At 39.9% G+C, this 20,520-nt stretch overlaps 3 protein-coding genes across 8 annotated transcripts in view; 2 read left to right on the top strand and 1 right to left on the bottom strand.

The window, feature by feature from the left end:
- The window catches only part of npepps (aminopeptidase puromycin sensitive), a 302,499-nt gene that overhangs the window by 50,475 nt on the left and 231,504 nt on the right, over positions 1 to 20,520 (top strand). The window lies entirely within an intron of this gene.
- Positions 2,885 to 11,779, top strand: mrpl45 (mitochondrial ribosomal protein L45). 3 transcript variants are annotated; one of them, NM_200307.2, is made up of 8 exons: positions 2,885 to 2,996; positions 3,258 to 3,456; positions 5,554 to 5,558; positions 5,654 to 5,752; positions 5,852 to 5,900; positions 9,536 to 9,685; positions 11,183 to 11,356; positions 11,464 to 11,779. In NM_200307.2, the coding sequence occupies exons 2-8, from the start codon at positions 3,277 to 3,279 to the stop codon at positions 11,560 to 11,562; spliced, it is 756 nt and encodes a 251-aa protein (NP_956601.2). In that variant the 5' UTR covers positions 2,885 to 2,996; positions 3,258 to 3,276; the 3' UTR covers positions 11,563 to 11,779. The 3 variants fall into 3 exon arrangements, with proteins under 3 accessions (NP_956601.2, NP_001315514.1, XP_087128045.1); NM_001328585.1 differs by having other exon boundaries at positions 5,441 to 5,558; XM_087271919.1 differs by lacking the exon at positions 11,464 to 11,779 and having other exon boundaries at positions 2,926 to 2,996; positions 5,441 to 5,558; positions 9,536 to 9,858; positions 10,709 to 11,356.
- Positions 11,711 to 20,520, bottom strand: part of gpr179 (G protein-coupled receptor 179) — a 99,394-nt gene continuing 90,584 nt past the window's right edge. For all 4 annotated transcript variants that reach the window (XM_087273305.1, XM_087273303.1, XM_087273304.1 and 1 more), the window contains 2 exons: positions 19,777 to 19,926; positions 11,711 to 19,307 (listed from right to left, as the gene is read on the bottom strand). In XM_087273305.1, the coding sequence (XP_087129431.1) occupies positions 16,044 to 19,307; positions 19,777 to 19,926 (3,414 nt within the window). In that variant the 3' untranslated portion in view covers positions 11,711 to 16,043. The remainder of the gene's footprint in view (positions 19,308 to 19,776; positions 19,927 to 20,520) is intronic.

Genomic DNA, 20,520 nt, shown 5'->3' with positions numbered 1-20,520 from the left:
ATATGGGTAGCAACTGAAATCTGCAGGAAGGTAGCTCTCCAGGAACAGGATTGGCCACCCCTGCTCTAGATGATCTGCTGCAGTTCAAACCGAACATCAGAATGGAGAACAAAGGTGATTTAAGTGACTTTGAATGTGGCATGGTTGTTGGTGCCAGACGGGCTGGTCTGAGTATTTCAGAAACTGCTGATCTACTAAGATTTTCATGCACAACGATCTCTAGTGTTTATAAAGAATGGTCCGAAAAAGAGAAAATATCTAGTGAGCGGCAGTTCTGTGGGCGCAAATGACTTGTTGCCAGAGGTCAGAGGTTCCAGCTGATAGAAAGGCAACAGTAACTCACATAACCACTCGGTACTACTGAGGTAACCAAGAGCATGTCTCAACGCTCAACACGTCCAACCTTGATGCAGATGGGCTACAGCAGCAGAAGACCACACCGGGTGCCACTCCTGTCAGCTAAGAACAGGAAACTTGAGGCTAAAATTCACACGGGCTCACCAAAACTGGACAATTTTGACAACTGGATGGTAGGGTCAGAATTTGACAACAACATAAAAGCATGGAGCCATCCTGCTTTGTATCAACAGTTCAGGGTGGTGGTGGTGGTGTAATGGTGTGGGGGATGTTTTCTTGGCACACTTTGGACCCATTAGTACCACTTGAGCATCATTGCTGAGTATTGTTGCTGACAATGTCCATCCCTTTATGACCACAGTGTACCAGAAGTTTACATCCTCTGATGGCTGCTTCCAGCAGGATATCGCGCCATGTCAAAGTGTGAATCATCTCAGACTGGTTTCTTGAACATGACAATGAGTTCACTGTACTCAAATATGATACTGAGGAATATTTCCAGTTCTTTGTTGAATCTATGCCATGAAGGCAGTTCTGAAGATCCTGTACTGGTAAGATGAACCTAATACAGTGGCCAGTAAGGGCATACTCAAACCTCCTCATACCTGCAGCACGAGGACTTTATGATTGTTTATGAGCTTCAAAAGTGGCGGATATTTTCAACGAAACATTTGACTGGTCACTGCATATCAAACAACTTAAATATAGATAGAACTAAAGAAATCACTGCTGAGCGGAAGTGCTTACTGAACAGTGAATCACTGATGACGTAAGCGTGCCCAGGCCTGAATGTAATATGAGTGCAGGCTGACTGGGGAGACGGGAGGGGGGACAAGCGTGCTTTGGCCTGGTTCAAGGCAACTGTACATAATGTGAGTACGCCCTAAGTGTCTGTTTTTCCCAGTCAGAAATGATCTCTATAAGATGTTGGTATAATTTACAGTTTAAACCCAAAGAATGAGCAGCCTATCAGATGAAGAAGAGCCAGAGTCAGAGATTCAAATAAATAGATAACGTTTACTGAAGATAGTTTGCAGTTTTATCAGCAGAAGCCAGCTTCAACACATGAGTTCCTATAGGCCGCTCTGCCTTTCAGTACATTAATACAGCGATTACACTCTTTACACAAGACCAGAAAGGGTGTGATTCAGTTTCCAAAGCAAAGATAGACCATTTTAAATGTGTACATCAATAAGGGATTGTATCTAGTCCAGGTATGGAAGGTGGCATGTTTCTTTGGGGTCAGGCCGACCCTAGACTATTCGGATCGGATCTCAGACCTGTTAGTGCTGAACCATCAGATGCATATACACTTGCAAGAGACAATCTGTTATTAAAAAAAGAACACAAGGTTGTTTATATGTGTTTAATTAACCAATTTAACTGTTGGGGATGAAGATTAAAAAGGAAGTCAATGGAAAGTCTGAAAATATAAGCAGAATTAGGGCAATTTTGTGATTTACAGTTGACAAATAAAGTACACAATGTGTTAAACAGATAAAGCCACTAATATACGAGCCGTTGACTAAAAATAGTGTGGAGAATTTAGGATATTCATTTGTTTTCTTTTGGCTTAGTCCCTTATTAATCAGAGGTCGCCACAGCAGAATGAACCGCCAACTATTCCAGCATGCTTTATGAAGCGGATGCCCTTCCAGCTGCAACCCAGTACTGGGAAACACCCATTCACACACTTATACACTACAGCCAATTTTGTTTACCCAGTTTACCTGTACTCTGCATGTGTTTGCACTGTGGGGGAAAACGGAGCCTCCGGAGGAAACCCGTGCAAACACTGGGAGAAAATGCAAACTTCCCAAAGAAATACTTACAGACCCAGCTGGGACTCGAACCAGCGTTCTTCTTGCTGTAAGGTGACAGTGCTAACCAATGAGCCACCGTGTCGACAGTTTGTGAAATTGATTAAATTCTGCCATAAAGCATACAGCAGAGATTCTTAAACATACATCAACATGCAAAAAAAAACCCAACAACACTGATTCCTGTTTGTCTTTCAAAATTTCTAAACTGCTGTGATACAGTTCAAGTAACAAGTTAATATTGTGTTATATTTTTGACATGATATTGTCTGGTTTTGTGATTGAAAATATTAGGCTATGCAACAAAAGGACGTATCAGATCAACACAGCGATTCATTTCTGAATATGACTGGTGTATAGAGTGAACTAAAATTCTGTTACGCATTAAAAAAAGAATAGCTTTGAATCTGCTGACCGACTGTAATTTACAAATTTGTAAATTTACTCGCCATTAAGCCTACTCACACACTCACACACAAGTGTTTCTAAATATTTATGAATTTCTTTCTTTTGTTGAACACAAAACCAGATATTGTTGAGAATGCTGGAAACCAGCAGCCATTGACTTCCATAGTAGACAAATAATATGGCAGTGGCTGTATTTTTTATGACATTGTTTAAAATATATTCTTTTCGAGTAACAATGACAGTTTTGATTTTGGGTGAAACTCCGTTGCAGTGCCTCTCCTCTCCACTGGAGGGCACTACTGAACGGATCACACTAATTTTTCGTGCACGAAGGAGTCCTGAAGGAAGATGGCGGCCTCCATATGTAGGACGTTGAAATGCCTTCAACCAACATCATGTCAAAATATAAAGGTATGAAATATTATAAAGCGACTTTAACGTTGCATTTTTAGCAAACAGAATGAATTTGCAAAGCTCCACATAAAGCTTAAGTGAATGTGAGCCTGCACGCTAAACTTGTCAATTGGATACTTCAGTACATATTTTAAATGCTTCAGTGATTTTATTAACTTGTTTTTAAGCTAACTATACATTAAATTCATAATATTTAACTATTTCACATATACACTATTCACATATTATCGTGTTCCTCGTTTATTATGTATGGTCCAGTACGGCTCGTCTCTGCTGGATGTCCGGCTGTGGCAGGCAGTGCTTCGGGTTCCCGTCCGGACAAAAAGACGCTTGTTCATTCCTCCGTCAGCAAACATTAAATCGAAGACCCAGGACGAGCAGGAGAAAAAAGCCCGAGCTGCCGGTGTGGTGGTCCGACAAGAGTACATGGAGAGACCCATCAACATCTCATGCACAGGTACACATGAGGACCAACCAGCGACCGCAGGGGCGATACCAGAAAACTGGGTTAACTTAATATCTGCAAAACCCTGAGCTTTGGCTTGATTAAAGAGTTAGTAGTTCACCCAAACCTGAAGATTATGTCACCACATACTCATCCTTTACTTGTCAGCTGTCGAGCATAAAAGAAGTTATTTTGAAAAATGTTGGAAACCCGTGTCCCTTGACTTCTATGGTGTTTGTTTATCCTACTGTATGTCAATGTAGGTTTCTAACATTATTCTAAATATTTTCTTTTGTGTTCAACTGAAAAATTAAACTCCTTAAGGTTTTGAAACACTAGAAGGTGAGTAAATGTTCATTTTTGAGTGGTCCATCTCTTTAAACCGTAAACCTGCTTACTCAAGGTATGCTGTTTCCATAACCTCCAAACTAATCTCAGACTCACCCAAGTTTTGTCATCCTGCCAAAGCCTTTTTGTACCAGCATACAAATAAATAAACGCCCAATCTGGCAACACTGTGACAACACCCACGAGTCACCATGGATCAGACGCTAAAATCCAGCCTGCCAGAAAGTGTCTTTTCACAGAGCTGGTTGTGAGCATAAGTTCCACACAATTTTGTCATGTCGTCCCTACGCAATTTCCCAGAGATGGGTTGCGGCTGGAAGGGCATCCGCTGCGTAAAAACTTGCTGAATAAGTTGGCGGTTCATTCCGCTGTGGCGACCCCGGATTAATAAAGGGACTAAGCCGACAAGAAAATGAATGAATGTCCCAACACAAATGGATTAAGTTAACTTTATTGTTTTAAAAATTGAAGTGGATGGAACATAAAATTATTAGGTTTTCCCACAAAAAAACCCATCAGGAATTGTGCTGTTTCACCTCATTTTAAATTAAAAGTTTTAACAAGCAGCAAAAAAAGTTTTTTAGTGTACTGCAAGTAGTACCAGTCAAATATAACAAAATCGTACTGTTGATATTGTGTGTGTTTTTGATCAAATAAATCCAGAAGAGACTAATTTTGATCATCTGCAAAACCTGTCAAGTAAAGCTCTTTAGGGTGCTTTCACATCTGTAGTTCGCTTCATTTGGTCCGGACCAAGGGTAATAAATGATACATTGTTGCATCTTCTGCCGTCTTTGGGTCGTTTTCACACCACACTGCTGGCTTTGGTCCGAACCAGTTAAAACGAACCAAAATGCAGTCATCTGACAAAATCCACATCTCGCATTGGCCAGATGTTGTTGAACATATTTCCTAAACTGCTTATTGATTGGTCAGAATTCACGTGTGGGAAAATGCCAGTGAACTCCCGAAGGTAAACAAAACCTTTTACTCTGGAGGGACGACTGCGCTGGCTGATTGTATCCCTGCTTTAGACAAACTATACATTACGAGAATGAAGCGCGGCTGGAAAACAGTGTTTAATGCATCGCTCGTCACTTCAGGAGGAGGCGTGAATTAATTTAGCTAAACTGCAACATGGTCATCTTGCGGAAATATTACCAACGATCCATCAGGTAATGTTTCCCCCTCTCTCTGTTGGTAAAGCGCTGTCAACAAATATTTTTCCTCCATATCCCATAATGCACAGCGCATCAGCCTACGGCAGCTGAATTAGTCCAAAACTTGCAGTACTTTTTGCGGTTGGACCTGTTTTAGTACGGATCATATTCTCACCACAAACAAACCGCTCCAGGGTTCGTTTGAAAGCGTACCGAGACCACCTCTTCAAGCAGGTCTCGGTACACTTATTTGGTCCGCTTTTGGTGCGCACTCGAGTACGATTGCTGCATTCTCACCTGCCCAAACGAACCGCACCAAAAGGGGAAACAAACTCTAGTGCGATTCAATCGAACTAAATAAGGCAGGTGTGAAAGCACCCTTAGATGTTCACTGGACAGTTGTTAAATGAATGATTCTTGTTTCTTTTTCTGGATGATTTTTTTTATTTATTTTTATTTTCCCCACATGATCCTTTTGTTTTTTTTAGCGGGCATCTATGATCCATATGTTCCTCCTGAAGGAGATGCTCGTCTCTCCACTCTCACTAAAGAAGGTCTGAAGCAGCGTACAGAGCAGCTCCGGCAGACCGCAGCGTCACAGCTGGCGTAAGCAACCCCTCTCCTCACTGTTTCTATATTAACATTAGACTCCAATTCAACTGGAATTATGTTTATGTTTGGCGTGTTTTCCATATTTACAGGATTCGTAAAATAAAGGATTATGACTCCACATTCACCTCTAAAGAATTTCCAGGAATAGGCCAGCAGATCTTCATAGATGCTCATGCAGCACTCACAGAGTAGGAAGGAAATCCTATTTCATCAAGAGTAATCACTGGATTAGATTATTATTTTTTAAATGAAAACCTCTGTGTCATCCTTCTTTTCCTCCTCCACAGATTTAACAAAGAAAAACTTCATTCACTGGTGACGGAGAGATGTTACCCTGTAAGTAGAGACCAAGACGTACTCTAAAAAAAAAAAATTGTAGACGCATGTTGGCATATACACACAAAGTGCAGGATACAACTTGGTGGAGATTAGGGGGATTATGAAAAACCATTAATCGAGATAAACAATTATTGCATCATATACCGCCCCCTCTCCAGCGGTAAACATTTGTTGCTATGCAAAGCTCAGTTCCATGTGAAAATGACTAAAAGCATGTGCTGTATTGTAACTTTGCAGCGCGAAAAACCGCATGCTTATGTGTGTGTGTGTGCGGCGCGCACACACAGTCAGAAGCATGTGGTCAGCATTCGATCTCATTTGACATTGTGACAAGTAGAGCAGAGCACACACATCTAAAGTCATCTTAATGTGAGCGCTTTAATGGTCAAATAGCTGTCGAAACGTGATGTTTAGTGATTATTAATATCAACCCTCATTTGTGGAATAAACAAACAAGTTGAGAATCAAAAGACACGTGAAAGAGAAATCATTAAAGTGACAGCAAGCGATATTCCTGCTGCCGCCTGTTTTTATCATTATTAATCAAACAACAAGGACAAAATCCCTTACTGCTCTTGACTGAAGGACTTTTGTAGCTAAAGTGTTTTTCTTACAGTGAAGATGCTTAAAGCGCAGTTTGTTTCATATTTTTATTCTATTGTATTTATTTCTCTTTCCTTTGCTGGGTGTAAAACTGTATATATGCAGTTGAAGTCAGAATTATTAGCCCTCCTGAATATTAGCAACCCTTTCCCCCTATTTCTGTTTCATGGAAATAAGATTTTTTTTCAACTTATTTCTGAACATAATAGTTTTGATCACTCATTTCTAATAACTGATTTGTTTTATCTTTGCTGTGATGATTTTTAAAAAATATTTTTCAAAATACGAGCATTCAGATTCAAAGTGCGATTCAAAGGCTTAATTAGGGAAATTAGGCAGTTCATTGTATCCCAGTAGATTCTTCTGCAGACAATCAAAAATATATTGCTTAAGGGGGCTGATAATATTGACCTTAAAATGGGTTTCAGAATATTTAAACCTGCTTTTATGGCCTACTCACACTATGCCATCCGTACCGTGCCCCGGCCCGTTTCCCGGATCGTTTGAGAAGTGTGAGTGCGCTGAATCGGGCTCAAGCACAGTTCACTTGGCCGACCCTGGCCCGGTTGGAAGAGGTGTGCCTGAACCCGGTTCACTTGGGCTTTGGTGCGGTACGCTTGTGTGTGAGTGCAAAACGCGCCAAAGCCCGAAACTGAAAGCGAGACGTGACTTTTAAGGGGCTGTTTCATATGGATTTATTAATCATTCTTACTGTTCAGTGAACGCAAACTGCCGTAGTGTATTAAAGACGAGAACTCCTCACAGCACGACAGCTGCGCGCCTTCAGCAGACCTCCTCATTCCTGCAGCACAAGAGCTATATGATTGTTTATAAGCGTCAAAATTGGCGGATCTGTTCGGCGAAATATCTGACTGCGTGTCACTGCATCCCTAAGGACTGTTTGGGGAAATATTTGACTGCATGTCACTGCATAACAAACGACTGAAACGATATAACTAGAGAAATCTCCACTGTGCTGCTGAGTAGGGTTGTAACGGTATGAATTTTTCACGGTATGATAATCGTCTAAAACAATACCACGGTTTGACGGTTTCGCGGTATACGGTATGTTACAAATGTTACAAAATAATAGAACAGTGAAGCAAATTTGACTTTTTCCAAATAATATATTTTTAGTTACTATAAACAACACCACTTACAATTAACAAATAAAAATAAGAAAATAATAAATAATGTGTCAAAGTCCAAATAAAGTCCAAATAAACATGGTGCAAATCCTCAGTAAAAAATAGATATAAATATTTACTATACTATAAATAGTTACATAACAAAACTAGATTCAATATGGATCATCCTTAGGTTTTATGTGCCAGCATGGATATGGTTGTCTATCGATATGGATTTTTATATGGTTGTCTGCAATGCAGACAAACAGCTGCATCTTCATTTGCGTCTTTTGAAAACAGCAAGAGCAGCAGTTCGTCTTTGCTGTGTCACTGTTTTGTCATGTTTCTGTGCTGCTGTGCATGCAAAAGTACTTAGTATGAGAATTATTTCATGAAAAACTTTTTTTTGCGTTTTATTTAGCCGCGCATAAATGTATGCCTATCTCTCATTCCGTGTTGTTCAAAAAGCTTGGTCCACAAACAAAAGCGAAACCTATGCTTATTGGTTGTGATATAGCGAGTTTGAACCAATCTGGGCATGGAGGAGGGACAATGCATCAATGTATCATGTCTGATTTGTCCGGAGACACAGTGACGAGCGTTTCTTTGTCAAATCAGCGTTGTCAAATTTTGATGACGTAACCGCACTGATTCTGGAGCCTCTGAAAGTCCGAATGTTATGTGATACAGCACTGGAAAGCTGAGATTCTCTTCTTTATGTCAATCTTTGAATTGTATGAATCGGATCAGCGGATCAAAATAAATGTTTTGTTATTAAACATTTAAGAGCAATACTTATTTTTAGCCGCGGGCGGCTGTCTCGGTCTTAAAGGGTTAAAACCGTTGATATGCAATTGTTCATGGTATGATAATCGTGCACGTTCAAATCGTGGTAAACCGTCATACCGGTATATTGTTACAACCCTACTGCTGAGTGAGAGAGCGCTTCTCACTGAACAGCGCAGCAGCGATGACGTAAGCGTGCCGAAGCCCGTTTGTGTTGTGATTGCGGGCCGTCGGGGGAGTACGGCCTTATTCTAGCTAAAATAAAACAAATAAGCCTTTCTCCAGAGGAAAAACTGGGAAATATTTGTTTGGTTTGGTGGTGTTTGACAAGGTGCACGCGACGTGTCTGAAGAGACAGGAGAGATGCTGTGGGGAGGAGTGAGAAGGGTGCGCAATGTATTTGAGGACTGAGAGGGAGATGCGCAATTTCCAGAAGATTATCACTCGTTTGCAGGCATCTGGGAGTCTCTGTGTTTATTTGCAGGAGACCCTGGAAACTTCTGGGAGACTTGGGATGTCTGGAATGACCTCCCGCCCTACTCATATTTCTCTCTTCATATAGCCGTATGCCTATTACATATCCATAAAACTCAGAGACCACCTTATTGGATGCAGATCCGAGCTTGATTAGTGGATTCACAAATGCCTAACGAACCGTGCTAAGTGGGCAAACGAGACAGGGTCCGAAACAAAAGTCTAGGTGTGAAAGCACCCTTAAATTTACAAACCTATTCAGCTAATATATTTGCCAACTACTGATTATTTCATATCTCATATCAGCATTCTTTATACACACATAGCAAGTACATATTGGGCCAAGGACGAATGTAAAATGTATAGTGGTTCAATGGCACGTCTATCATTAAGTAGGGCCCGCCCTCTCTGTGGTAACAGCTCAAGGTCAGCACCTCACGTCACGTGTGATTTCGCGGCCGCGAATACATCATTATATTAAGGCAAAAATGACATTTTTAGGTGAATTATACTTTATAAATACTCATTCTCACTTTTATGGACCCCCGCCTATATGTAAAAGCATATCAGTATTTTCTTCAGAGGCCAATGTGTCCTTGTTCAGCATTTGACATGGTCTCTGTCTGTGTGTGTGTTTTTCAGGAGATGGTTCGGGGGAATCGTTATAAGACTCTGCGTTGGCGCTTTATTGAGTCTCTAGAGCCTCCTCGACTTGTTCAAGCTCGATGTCCTGACATGATCAGCAAAGGCAATCTCTATGGTCAGGTCACTGTCCGCATGCATTCTAGACAGGTGAGTGAGACGCTTTCATGTACAGGCCATGTTATACTTCAAGCTAAATCAAAGAGTAAGCTTAATCACACTGGAGAGCTGCTAAGTAGGACAGTGTTTCCCAACCATGTTCCTGAAGGAACACCAACAGTACATGTTTTGGATGCCTCTCTTATCTGACCCATTCATTTCAGGTTTTGGAGTCTCTTCTAATGTCCTGCTGAGTTGATTCAGGGGTGTTTGATTAGGAAGAGGTTGAAAATGTGTATTGTTGGTGTGCCTTCTGGAACAGGGTTGGGAAACATTGAATTAAGATATATTGAAGCTGTGTGAGTTCTGTTATAAAGCAACATTGGGTCTCTTAGCATTAATGCTGCTTGCTTTTTAAGCAGTCTATTATATATTGTAGTGCTGAATTGCATAGTTTGTGCAAATATGTCTGATCATAGTTATTTGGATGCTTTCTTTAAAGGGTTATGAACTAAAAAACAATTTGGTTTAATTCTCATTAATACAGTAGGGGAAATGAGTATTCAACATGTGGAATGCAGGCATTTTTCTCAAAAAACATTTGTAAAGATGCTGTTTACTTTAAATTTTTGCCAGATGTTGTTTACCACCAAAGAAATCCATATATGCAAAGAAAACAAATGTAAGGTGTAGAAATCTGAGCTGTAGAAAGGCAGGGAAAGCCCAGACAGCAGCTGATATCTCTCTAAATGTCTTCAGCAGCCCTCTGCCCTTCATTATTCATTTATTCATGGTGATCAAGGAGAATGAAGATAATGACAGATATTCTGCTCCAAAATAACATTGGGACTTGGGAATGCTATATTGTTAGACTGCCCACTGTTCAAATTACACCAGACCTTTACTGACCGCTACATGTTTTATTTGGAAATGTATTCCCGCACCGCAAGAATTCTGGTCGGGTCCAGACCTCTAGTTTTTGGTCCGTATTCCCCAACCCTGTTCCTAAAGGCACACCAACAGTACTCATTTTCAACCACTTCCTAATCAAACACCCCTGAATCAACTCATCAGAACATTAGAAGAGACTCTGAAACCTCAAATGAATGGTTCAGATGAGGGAGACATCCAAAATATGTAGTGTTGGTGTGCATCCAGGAACAGGGTTGGGAAACGGATTTAGGCTCTAAATTATTTTACATTTTTTCTTCACTTTCTGTAAAATAATAATACATTTAACCATTTTTCCTTCTTGTTTTGGAATGTTTAGCATTTTCAGTGCATTTGCATGGATTGAAAAGTTATTAGAAGGATTTTGAGCTTAACTTACAGTTTTCACCCCTGCGTACTTCTAAACCTCACTTTCACCAGATTTGCTGGCATTATACTGTTTGCTAACACTAAACACTTCAAACAAACACATACTTCATTTTAAAAGTGTTAATTTTTAAAGAAGGACAGAGAGCTTCGCCATGAGTTTGAGTCTTAGAAATGCAATTTTTCTGAGTTCTCTCCTCGTGATGCTAATTTCATCACGCCATCTTTCAGACGCTGGCCATCTATGACCGTTTTGGCCGGCTGATGCTCGGAGATGAGGAAGAGCCCAGAGATGTCCTGGAGTATCTGGTGATGGAGAGACATCTGGTGAATCCTTACGGGCGCTGGAGGCTTCATGGCAAGATTGTTCCAGCATGGGCTCCACCAAAAGATCCCATTATTAAGGTGGAGTTTTCCGTCTTTGTATTTTTTATTATTGAATTTGTGATGTTAAGGACTACATGTTTCATATCATTTTTATCATTACTTGAATTAATTTCTGATTTCAACAGACCGTTATGATCCCTGGACCCAAGCTGAAGTCCGGTGAACAGTTTGAAGATCTGAATTATCAGATACCGAAGCCAAATGCAGTTCAGTGGCATAAATAATGCCTGTACAGATCAATTCCCAGTTATCAAAATAAATAATGCTGTATTTATAACACCTCTTCAGTTTGTTTTCCATCTGCACTTGGACACATTGAATATGTTTTTACATCGTGTTCAACATTTCCATCATGCATGAAAATCAACAGCGCGGAGTTGAAATGTTTATTTCAGAATGCTCAACTCACAGAATATAAAAATAAAGTGTCGGTTTTTACACTGAAAGAAGTTAATGGAAACTTCCTTTTGGTTATTGTTAAAAATTGACTGTTGGTTCTTACAAAAAAAAAATTGCAATACAAAAGCATAGTGTTCATGGTTACTTCCTGCTTTGAAAAGCTAACATTACAAGTACATTCAAAATGACAATAACTGAAACTCAAACATCTAACTCTGGTGGGATTTATTAGTGCAGTCTAACGATCGCCTTTGCTAAAGTCTGTAATTATTTGTTAGAAGAAGCAAATAAATAGGCTGAATTAAACAGTAACACTTAAATTTGATGGTCCATTTGAGTAACAGTAGACTGTCTGCTTAATATCTGCTGATACTGCTCCAACAGACATTTTACTGACTATAGGAAACTTTGCAGGTACATGTCAACTTACACTAAACCTAACCTAACCGTCTACATATAATCTAATGAGAATTAGTTGGCATGTAGATGCAATGTAACTTAAATTCAACAAACTGATCATCAAGATAAAGTGTGACCAATTAAACATGTACACAATGATTTGTTTTGGAAACCCTTAACATTTCGTTTCACATGCTCACACAAGGGGCCTTAAAACTCTACAAAAAAGAATGAAATAATAAAAAAAAACTCATATTTACAGCTTATTAATGGCCATCCAAGAGATTATCCTGGTCCCGCTTTGTTATTGTACATGTTATGGTGTAAATGTTATGCAGTGAACAAGTAAACTGAGTTCTAGTCTTAAACCTCATGACCTTACTTGATTTGTGAACTAATTTGTACTGAAAAGTGCTGTAAACAATTATTAAATCACAACTGGTTCATTACAAACCCAGGGCTCACAAATTGTGGTCGCCCAAAGTACTGGGGCTATCATTTTTCAGTTGGACTACCAAAATCTATATAATCTAATCTATCTAATTGCCCAGCAGGCTATGTAGGTATCTATCTGGCTGGCCACTGCAATAGCCCCGGGACTTCAGGCTGTCAGCTTTTGTGATCCCTGAAATGAAGGTCCAAAATGTAGTTTGCCTGTACCACTCTGAAATCTGGACTTAATTAGAACTTATAGCTTAAGCGGCTTTGACATAATCTACATTGTAAAAGCGCTAAAGAAATAAACAAGAACTGAACTGAATGTCACTTTATAGGGGGAATTTCACCTAAAAATTATTTTTAAAAATCGTCATTTACTCACCCATCTCTTGTTCCAAACCTGACTGATTTCTTTTCCTACTGTCGAACACAAAAGAAGATATTTTGAAAAATGTTGGCAACTGGTACCCATGGACTTCCATAATATTAGTTTTTTTCTGCTCTTAAACACTCTTGATTTCCAGTATGATTCTTATGCCTGCCTTGATCTGAATACAGGTCAAACGTATAGCATTTATATAGTTGTATTTAAAAGTGGAATTGTTGGTCTAAAAGTACGGTAGACACTAAAAAGCTGTTTACAACATTGTCATGAACATTATCCAGGGGTGCGTTTCCGAGAACCATCATTAGCCAACTAAGATGCCAAGTTGTGTGTTTACAAACATAGTCCTTGATTTGGCGTTTCCCAAATTCATCGTTCCAACGAACATTCGCAAACGTGTATGTTTGCATAGATATTGGTACGTTTGCAACTACACCTCTAGAGCTGTGGTATAAATAATAGTTAATGTCTGTGTTCTATTCCCAGTTATCCTCTAACTCTATTCCCTCAGAACGTTCCAACATTGAAAGTATGAATGATTTAAAAAAAAAAAAAAGATAACACTGAATCCATCTCTCACGTGTAGTTTACTTACAGGGGATTTTTCACAGTTCAGTTTGAGTGATCTCCTCATCCACCACCAGTGTGCAGCATCCAACTGGTCGACGCAACGGCAGCCATATTACGCCAGACCGTACAACACACACCAGCTGATTGGTGGAGAGGAGACTGAGGGATGAAGACAATTATGATATGGGGATGGTTAGGAGGCCATGATGAACAGAGGGCAGTGAGCAAATTTGGCCAAGATGCAGGGGTTAAACCTAGGGGTGTTCGGTTTCAGGTTTTTTGAGTTGACTGATTCTCGACTCCTAATTTTGGATTCACTTGAAATAGCGACAGCAAAAAATCTGCAGTTTAAATTATCTGCAGTCAAATAGTTATAAGTCTATATTATTTACAACATATTTGAATTGTCTCCAAGATTGCAATGTAATTTAATAAATGATCTAAACTTGTCAAAGTTAAAACATCTTTTTATTATCAACATATTTAATAAAAAGATGTGTAACAGTTAATTAACAAATTAAAAAAAACACCCAAATTGAGCCCAAAAACGATTAAATAAAAATCATTAAATAGCCTAAATATCTTCTGAATATGATGTTTGATAGTTGAATACAGAGTACTGAGTAAACAAAATAATCTGGAGTAGCAGACGGTCTGTGGTTGTTGCTGTATTTGTACAGACGTTTCAAACGATCAATAAACAAAATAGCTTTTTAATTTGATTCAATGACTAATTAAATATTAAACCCACAGATTTTTTTAACTTAAATATTCCATAACAAACCTAAAATAACAAAAGCAGTGTGATAGACTGCCTCAAAGCAGCCTATCATATTATTCTCTCACTCTTAAATGTGTTTTTTTAAAGTCTACTGTTAAATAGCCTGTTCCTTTACTTTGAAATATCGCTGTTTGTTTTGTGCTATTTGTTTATTGTAATTAAATTAGAGTGTGTTAGTGGGACAGCATAAGCCTGAAGAAAAGGAGCGAGTTAGACCTGTTTTTGAACACTTAGCCGTGGCTATATTTTTAATTTAAAAATCCTCTTTTTGAAACTTATTTAGTTTGTTTTGAATTGTATCTTAATTTTAATGCATGCAATTTGTATTCATCTGCAAAATAAACAAGAAGAATAGCCTAAATATTAGAGGTGAAAACAAGTGCGTCTAGGGCAAAAAAACAAAACAGGACGACATGTTTTGTCAATAAATAAATCTAGGCTACTTTTGTCATTATGATTAGTGTTTTTAAAATATTTAATCAATTAATAAATTTATTGTGAAACAGGCAGAGATAGCAACTAATAACATCGTAATTTTACCTGCAGTGCTTATGTAAGATGTCATTCCCCTTTAAATTTAAACAAATGTGCTATATTTCATTTATAACACAGCAAACTTAACATCACAGGCAGATCATCTTTAAAACCAAATCGCAAAAGGTTATAGGAATTTAAAAATGAAACTAATTATTTATGAGTACTTGTGGTTGCGAAATTCAAAATGAATAAGTGTTCACGTAGGTCCATTGAGTCAAGGAATCAACTCTTTTGGAGTCCCCATCTCTAGTTAAACCCCTACTTTTTTCGAAGGACATCCTGGGATTTAAATGACCTCGGTTTAACGCTCATCTGAAAGACGGCTCTCACTGAGAAGTATAGAGTCCCCCCATCAATATACTGGGGCGTTAGGACCCATTCAGACAGCAGGTTGGGCACTTCCTGCTGGTCTCACTAACAACTTCCGAGAGCAATCTAGCTTTCCCATGAGGGCTCACATCCAGGTACTGACCGGGTGCAGCCCTGCTTCGCTTCAGTGGGGGACCATGAGTTGCAGAGAGCTAAAAATTAAAATTAACATGATGATGTATATCTGAGACCATCAAAACGAGTGCATGTTTTTACTACAACTAATATTGGATGTTTTTTTCTTTCATCATTATGGGCGTTTAACGATATAACTTACGTGGTTCAAACAATGTATCTACGACAGAGAAACTATGGTTTTGGGAAACACTCGTCACAACAGTCGCGAGTTATGTTGTTGTTTGGGAAACGCACCCCAGGCCAATTTTTCTCTTCACTTAGTTAATTGGTAGTATTGATGTGATGTTTGTTTGTTTTTTACTGAAAATACATGGAAATAAACCTTCTTAATGTTCCACCAAGGAAATGTTGGTGATGTAGGTTTTACAGACAATATTATCTACACAGCCATATAAACACAAATACACACATAACAATACCAAATAAAATGGGGTTTGTAGTAATGTAAGGCCAGAAGGGAATGCGCACCGGAGAGCAGTTCTGTCCTGATTTCAGTCAGTCTCCAGATACAGTTTATTAAGCTGACTAGGGAGAAAATTGCAATAGCAGGAATCCTTCCTTAAATAACAGTCAGTAAAGCATGCCTACTGCTGTGGAGGAACATTCTGCATAAAGCCCGAATGTAACCAGTGGTCCTTGTTACAATGTCTTCCAAGGTATATAAAGCACAATGATACTTCCCTTGTGGGTTACAGGTCTGGAGGGAAGATGAAGGCCTCTGCAGCAGTTTCTGCATCACCATCATCTTCCTCTGGGATTGTCTCCTCCCAAGTGAAGACATCTAAATTATCATGCATGGTTATAGATTCTTGTCGCCCCCCTTCCATTTCCCAGGGACATAATGCATCACGTCTAGCTAGAGGAGGGTTAACCCGTAACTCTTCTGCAGTCTGTGTGTCTGAAGGGTGTGTTCTGATTGTGTCTAGGACAGTTTGACTTGTGCTGGCTTCTGTTGTTGCTGTTGTTCCCATGTTAGTTTCCCAGGGACAGACAGATTCTTGAGCACTTTCTTGACTTTTTGTTGGGACCGTACGAGGGGAGTCTTGTGGCACTGATTGAATCGCTGATGTGTTTGATTCCCATGGACAGACATCTGAACAGACACGATCTTGCTTCTGTAAGGTCTTCACTGGCTCATTTTTCTCCCATGGACAAACATCTGAAAGAACACTGTCTTGTTTCTGCAAGGCCTTTTCAGGCTCTTCTGTCTCCCATGGACAAACTTCTGCATGGACACTTTCTTGTTTCTGCAAGGTCTTGACTGGCTCTTCTGTCTCCCATGGACATACATTTGTACGGACACTGTCTTGTTTCTGTATGGTCTTAACAGACTTGCTTGTCTCCCAAGGACAAACATTTGTACAGACACTGTCTTGCTTCTGCAAGGACTTTACCGTCTCTTCTGTCTCCCATGGACAAACATTTGTACGGACACTATCCTGTTTCTGCAAGGTCTTGACTGGCTCTTCTGTCTCCCATGGACAAACATCTGTACGGACACTATCTTGTTTCTGTAAGGTTTTTACCTGGTCTTCTGTCTCCCATGGACAAACATTTGTACGGACACTATCTTGTTTCGGCAAGGTCTTGACAGATTCTTCTGTTTCCCATGGACAAACATTTGTACGGACACTATCTTGTTTCTGCAAGGTCTTGACAGATTCTTCTGTTTCCCATGGACAAACATCTGTACGGACACTATCTTGTTTCTGTAAGGTTTTTACCCCGTCTTCTGTCTCCCATGGACAAACATTTGTACGGACACTATCTTGTTTCTGCAAAGTCTTCACTGACTCTTGTGTCTCCCATGGACAGACATTTCTACTGATACTATCTTGTTTCTGCATGGTCTTAACAGACTCGCTTGTTTCCCATGGACAGACATTTGCATATACACTTTCTTGTTTTTGATGTACTTTTGCTGACCCCTTGATTGTAGCACTTTCCCTCTCTTCTGACTTTTCAGAATCCCCTGCCTCCCACGGACAAACAGTTGCTTTTTTAGTCATTGAGGGTTTTGAATTGTCTTTTGTATTTGGCTCTAAATCCCAAGGACATACATCAGTTACAGGTGGGGGTGGTTCAGGAAAATCACTTTCTTCTTGCTTCAGTGTTTTACTTGTTTCCATAAATCCTCTTTTCTGAGCCGATTCTTGTTCCAACCGACACTCTCTGGTATTAACATAAATAACCCTTTCACCAGGCTTTGTCTCATTGGACATTTTTATGGATCCTTGTTTGACCTTGGGTATATTTGTATCTGATACATCAGAAGGGGATGTTTCAGGCTTCACTTTTACCTGCTTCTGGATGTCTCCAGGCATGGGTACTTCAACAGTGGTATTGCATATTGTGTCTTCAGTAACCCTTGATGAGTCTGTTTCCCAAGGACAGACATCAGTTTGCATGTTTTTGGTTTGCAATTGCTCGACTTCCACAACCTCCCAAGGACAGACTTCAGACATGCTACTTTGATGAAAAGGTTTTGGGACATCCCATGGACACACTTCTGTATTAGGAACAACTAATAATGACTTAAGTTGTAGCTCAGATGGCTTTAAACCATCGTTACTTGCTGTCACAGTCAATTCTTTCTTGTCACTCAGTTGTCTTTGTAATGCTATATCATTCTGCTTTTTGACCTCCAAGATCACCTCCTCTGACTCCCATGGGCAGACGTGAACTGGAGCAGTATGCTTGGGGCTCCTTTCGGGAGAATCATTTGATGGCAGCCGTACAGCTGTTTGTTTCACAAGGGAAGGTTTTGTTCCTATAGTAGTCATAGCCCGTCTTTGTGTCTGTGGGGTACGTTTGTCTGAAGCTGCACTGCCTGGAGATAATCTCATGGATGTAGACTGAGATTTTTGTAGTGTTCCCTCCCTAACGTTACTTTCTTGTAGGCTTTTCTCTCTGCTCATGCTTCTTGCAAGTTCCCCAACACCCTTTGCTGCAAGGAGATTTTGTGTAGTGGAGCGGAAAGAGAAAACCCGAAATTCTTTTGGCTTGCCAGAAACTGTATGTGGTGACCCAGGAGCACTACAAGATATTGGAGGTTTGGGTTTTGTGGAATCAACTTCTGACTGAATACCATTCCCAGTTTCAATTGCAGGGGGAGAAGGAGGTGGCAGGTATTCCCACGGACAAACGTATAACAATGTTGGTGATGACAGAGCACCAGGCGATTTTGGTTCTTCCTGTGTTGAGATGGAATATGTGACATGTTTTAGATTTTTGGTTGCAGGGAGCTCCTCTGGAACCTCCCATGGGCAGACCTCTGCCTTGTCAAAGGACTCTGACAGCAAGGCACTAGAAGTCTGCCTCTTTATGTCAACATCCACAGTCAGCTTGGGTGGCCTTTCTGCTGGGGTAGGTTTGATAGAAATTGACACATTTTCAATGCTTCTACACGGTGTCACAGAGCGATGGTCATTGCGTTCTATTACACTAAGTGACTTTTGAAACCTGGTGGGCTCGGGAAGTAAAAGGTTAGTATCTAGCGATAGATTGTGGGCACTGGCAGACTTGCAGATCAGCAGTGTTGTATTGATAGATCCTGCATCAGAATGCTGTGAGTGCCTCTTTTCTGTTGATCTTTTCATGGAGGAGTTTAATAAAGAGGCTTCCTTTTCTGGGGTACAATCATAGGCACTATGGGACTTCCGCAGCTTTGGAGAAGGCTGCATTAAAGTTTCATTTATAGTGTTAATACTTGTGGTTTGATGACATTTGTAATAAGATCCCGATCGTGTTATAGTTCCTATTGCAGCACTGATATCCTTGTCTTCACGGCTACATTGTCTGCTCAAACTTTCTGGGATCTCAGAGATACGTTTTATAATAGATCGTCCAATACTGAGACGAGAGCTACGCTTCTTTGGAAGGTGGGGATTGCTGTTTGCCATCCTCTTGGTCTTGTGGACTTCCAGCTGAGAATACAGTTTCTTCAGCTCATCCTGGTGCAGAGGAGAAAAAGGGTTTCAGTTGAGGAAAGTTATAGGGAGCAATATAGTAGGACAGCTTTTGTGATGGCATGTACTATACAAACAAGATGTTCAAAAGACAACGAGTTTTAGGGTCATACTTCAAAACAGGGCAAATTAAGGCAGAGGAGGAGGAGAAGGCTAACACAAGGTCATTTGGTTCTACTGTTTTCAATAATAGAGTTGTCAAAGGCTCTCAGGAGCTCATGTTGGCTCTTGGGGAAGTCTGACCAAGTTCATGTCCCAATCCTGTTACCCCTCTCTTTCCCCTCACTTCCTTGCTACACTATTTCCCATTTGTTGCTCGTAGTTTAGACTGTTTATTTTTATTATTCACCTCAATAAAAGGTGATATCTCTGTTATTAACAGAAGTGTGCTTTTCAATAAGGAAGTGTGAGCACGCGTGTGCTAAAAGGGCAGTTTCAGGCCAAGATGTTTTACCCGAATGTCATCAGGGTCCAAACTTTGGTCACTCCAGCAGTTCGAGGTGAAGCTACTGTTGAGGTAAGAACACGAACGTCGCAAGTCCACCTCATCCTCATATACCTCTGCCGCTATTTCTTCTCTGCCTGGTTGTGACATATGGAGAAACTGCAACAAATAACAATCCTGATTTGTACATGGGACACAAAACATCCTACTGCATGTTAAAAGCTTCTACTTTGCATACTTGCTATTTTACTTTTTAAGAGTAAAACCCTTTTCTTCTAGTACACAAATGGTATTGAGCAATATTAGCCCTAGAGAATGCTTCAATGCAAAGTTTTAAAAATAACCAGCAAAATGCACATCCAAACAACTTTTTGCTTACTAATTTGAATAAACTAGAATTTCAGAATAAAATACAACACATATTTTTGCCATGGTTTCAGTAAGCAAGAAATTTTGATTTTGTTGTAGGAATAACACTATGCTTGTTTTTTCAGGAAGTCATTTTTTTGCATTCCTGCGTGTCAGCCACTATACACTACCTGACAACCAAGACGTACCTAAAGTCTTGTCATTGATCCAAGTTGTAAAAGCAACAAATAATAACTTGACTTCTAGTAGATCATTTGGAAAAGTGTCAGAAGGTTGATTTTTTCCGATGAATCATCTGTTAAACTGCATCCCACTTATCACAAATACTGCAGACGACCTATTGGAACCAGCATGGACCCAAGATCCTCACAGAAATCAGTTAGG

Source organism: Danio rerio, chromosome 11 (assembly GCF_052040795.2).
Source record: "Danio rerio strain M-AB ecotype USA chromosome 11, GRCz13ab, whole genome shotgun sequence".
In the NCBI taxonomy this organism is placed as follows: domain Eukaryota; kingdom Metazoa; phylum Chordata; class Actinopteri; order Cypriniformes; family Danionidae; genus Danio; species Danio rerio.
This window is presented reverse-complemented; position numbering and strand designations above follow the sequence as displayed.

What these genes read in the sequence shown, in the direction of transcription:
- mrpl45 (NM_001328585.1), top strand. Translation starts at nt 2,934, where the DNA reads ATGGCGGCCTCCATATGTAGGACGTTGAAATGCCTTCAACCAACATCA. An exon ending in CATCAACATCTCATGCACAG is followed by an intron (nt 3,457 to 5,440) that starts GTACACATGAGG and finishes TGTTTTTTTTAG; the next exon opens with CGGGCATCTATGATCCATAT. An exon ending in GCTCATGCAGCACTCACAGA is followed by an intron (nt 5,753 to 5,851) that starts GTAGGAAGGAAA and finishes CCTCCTCCACAG; the next exon opens with ATTTAACAAAGAAAAACTTC.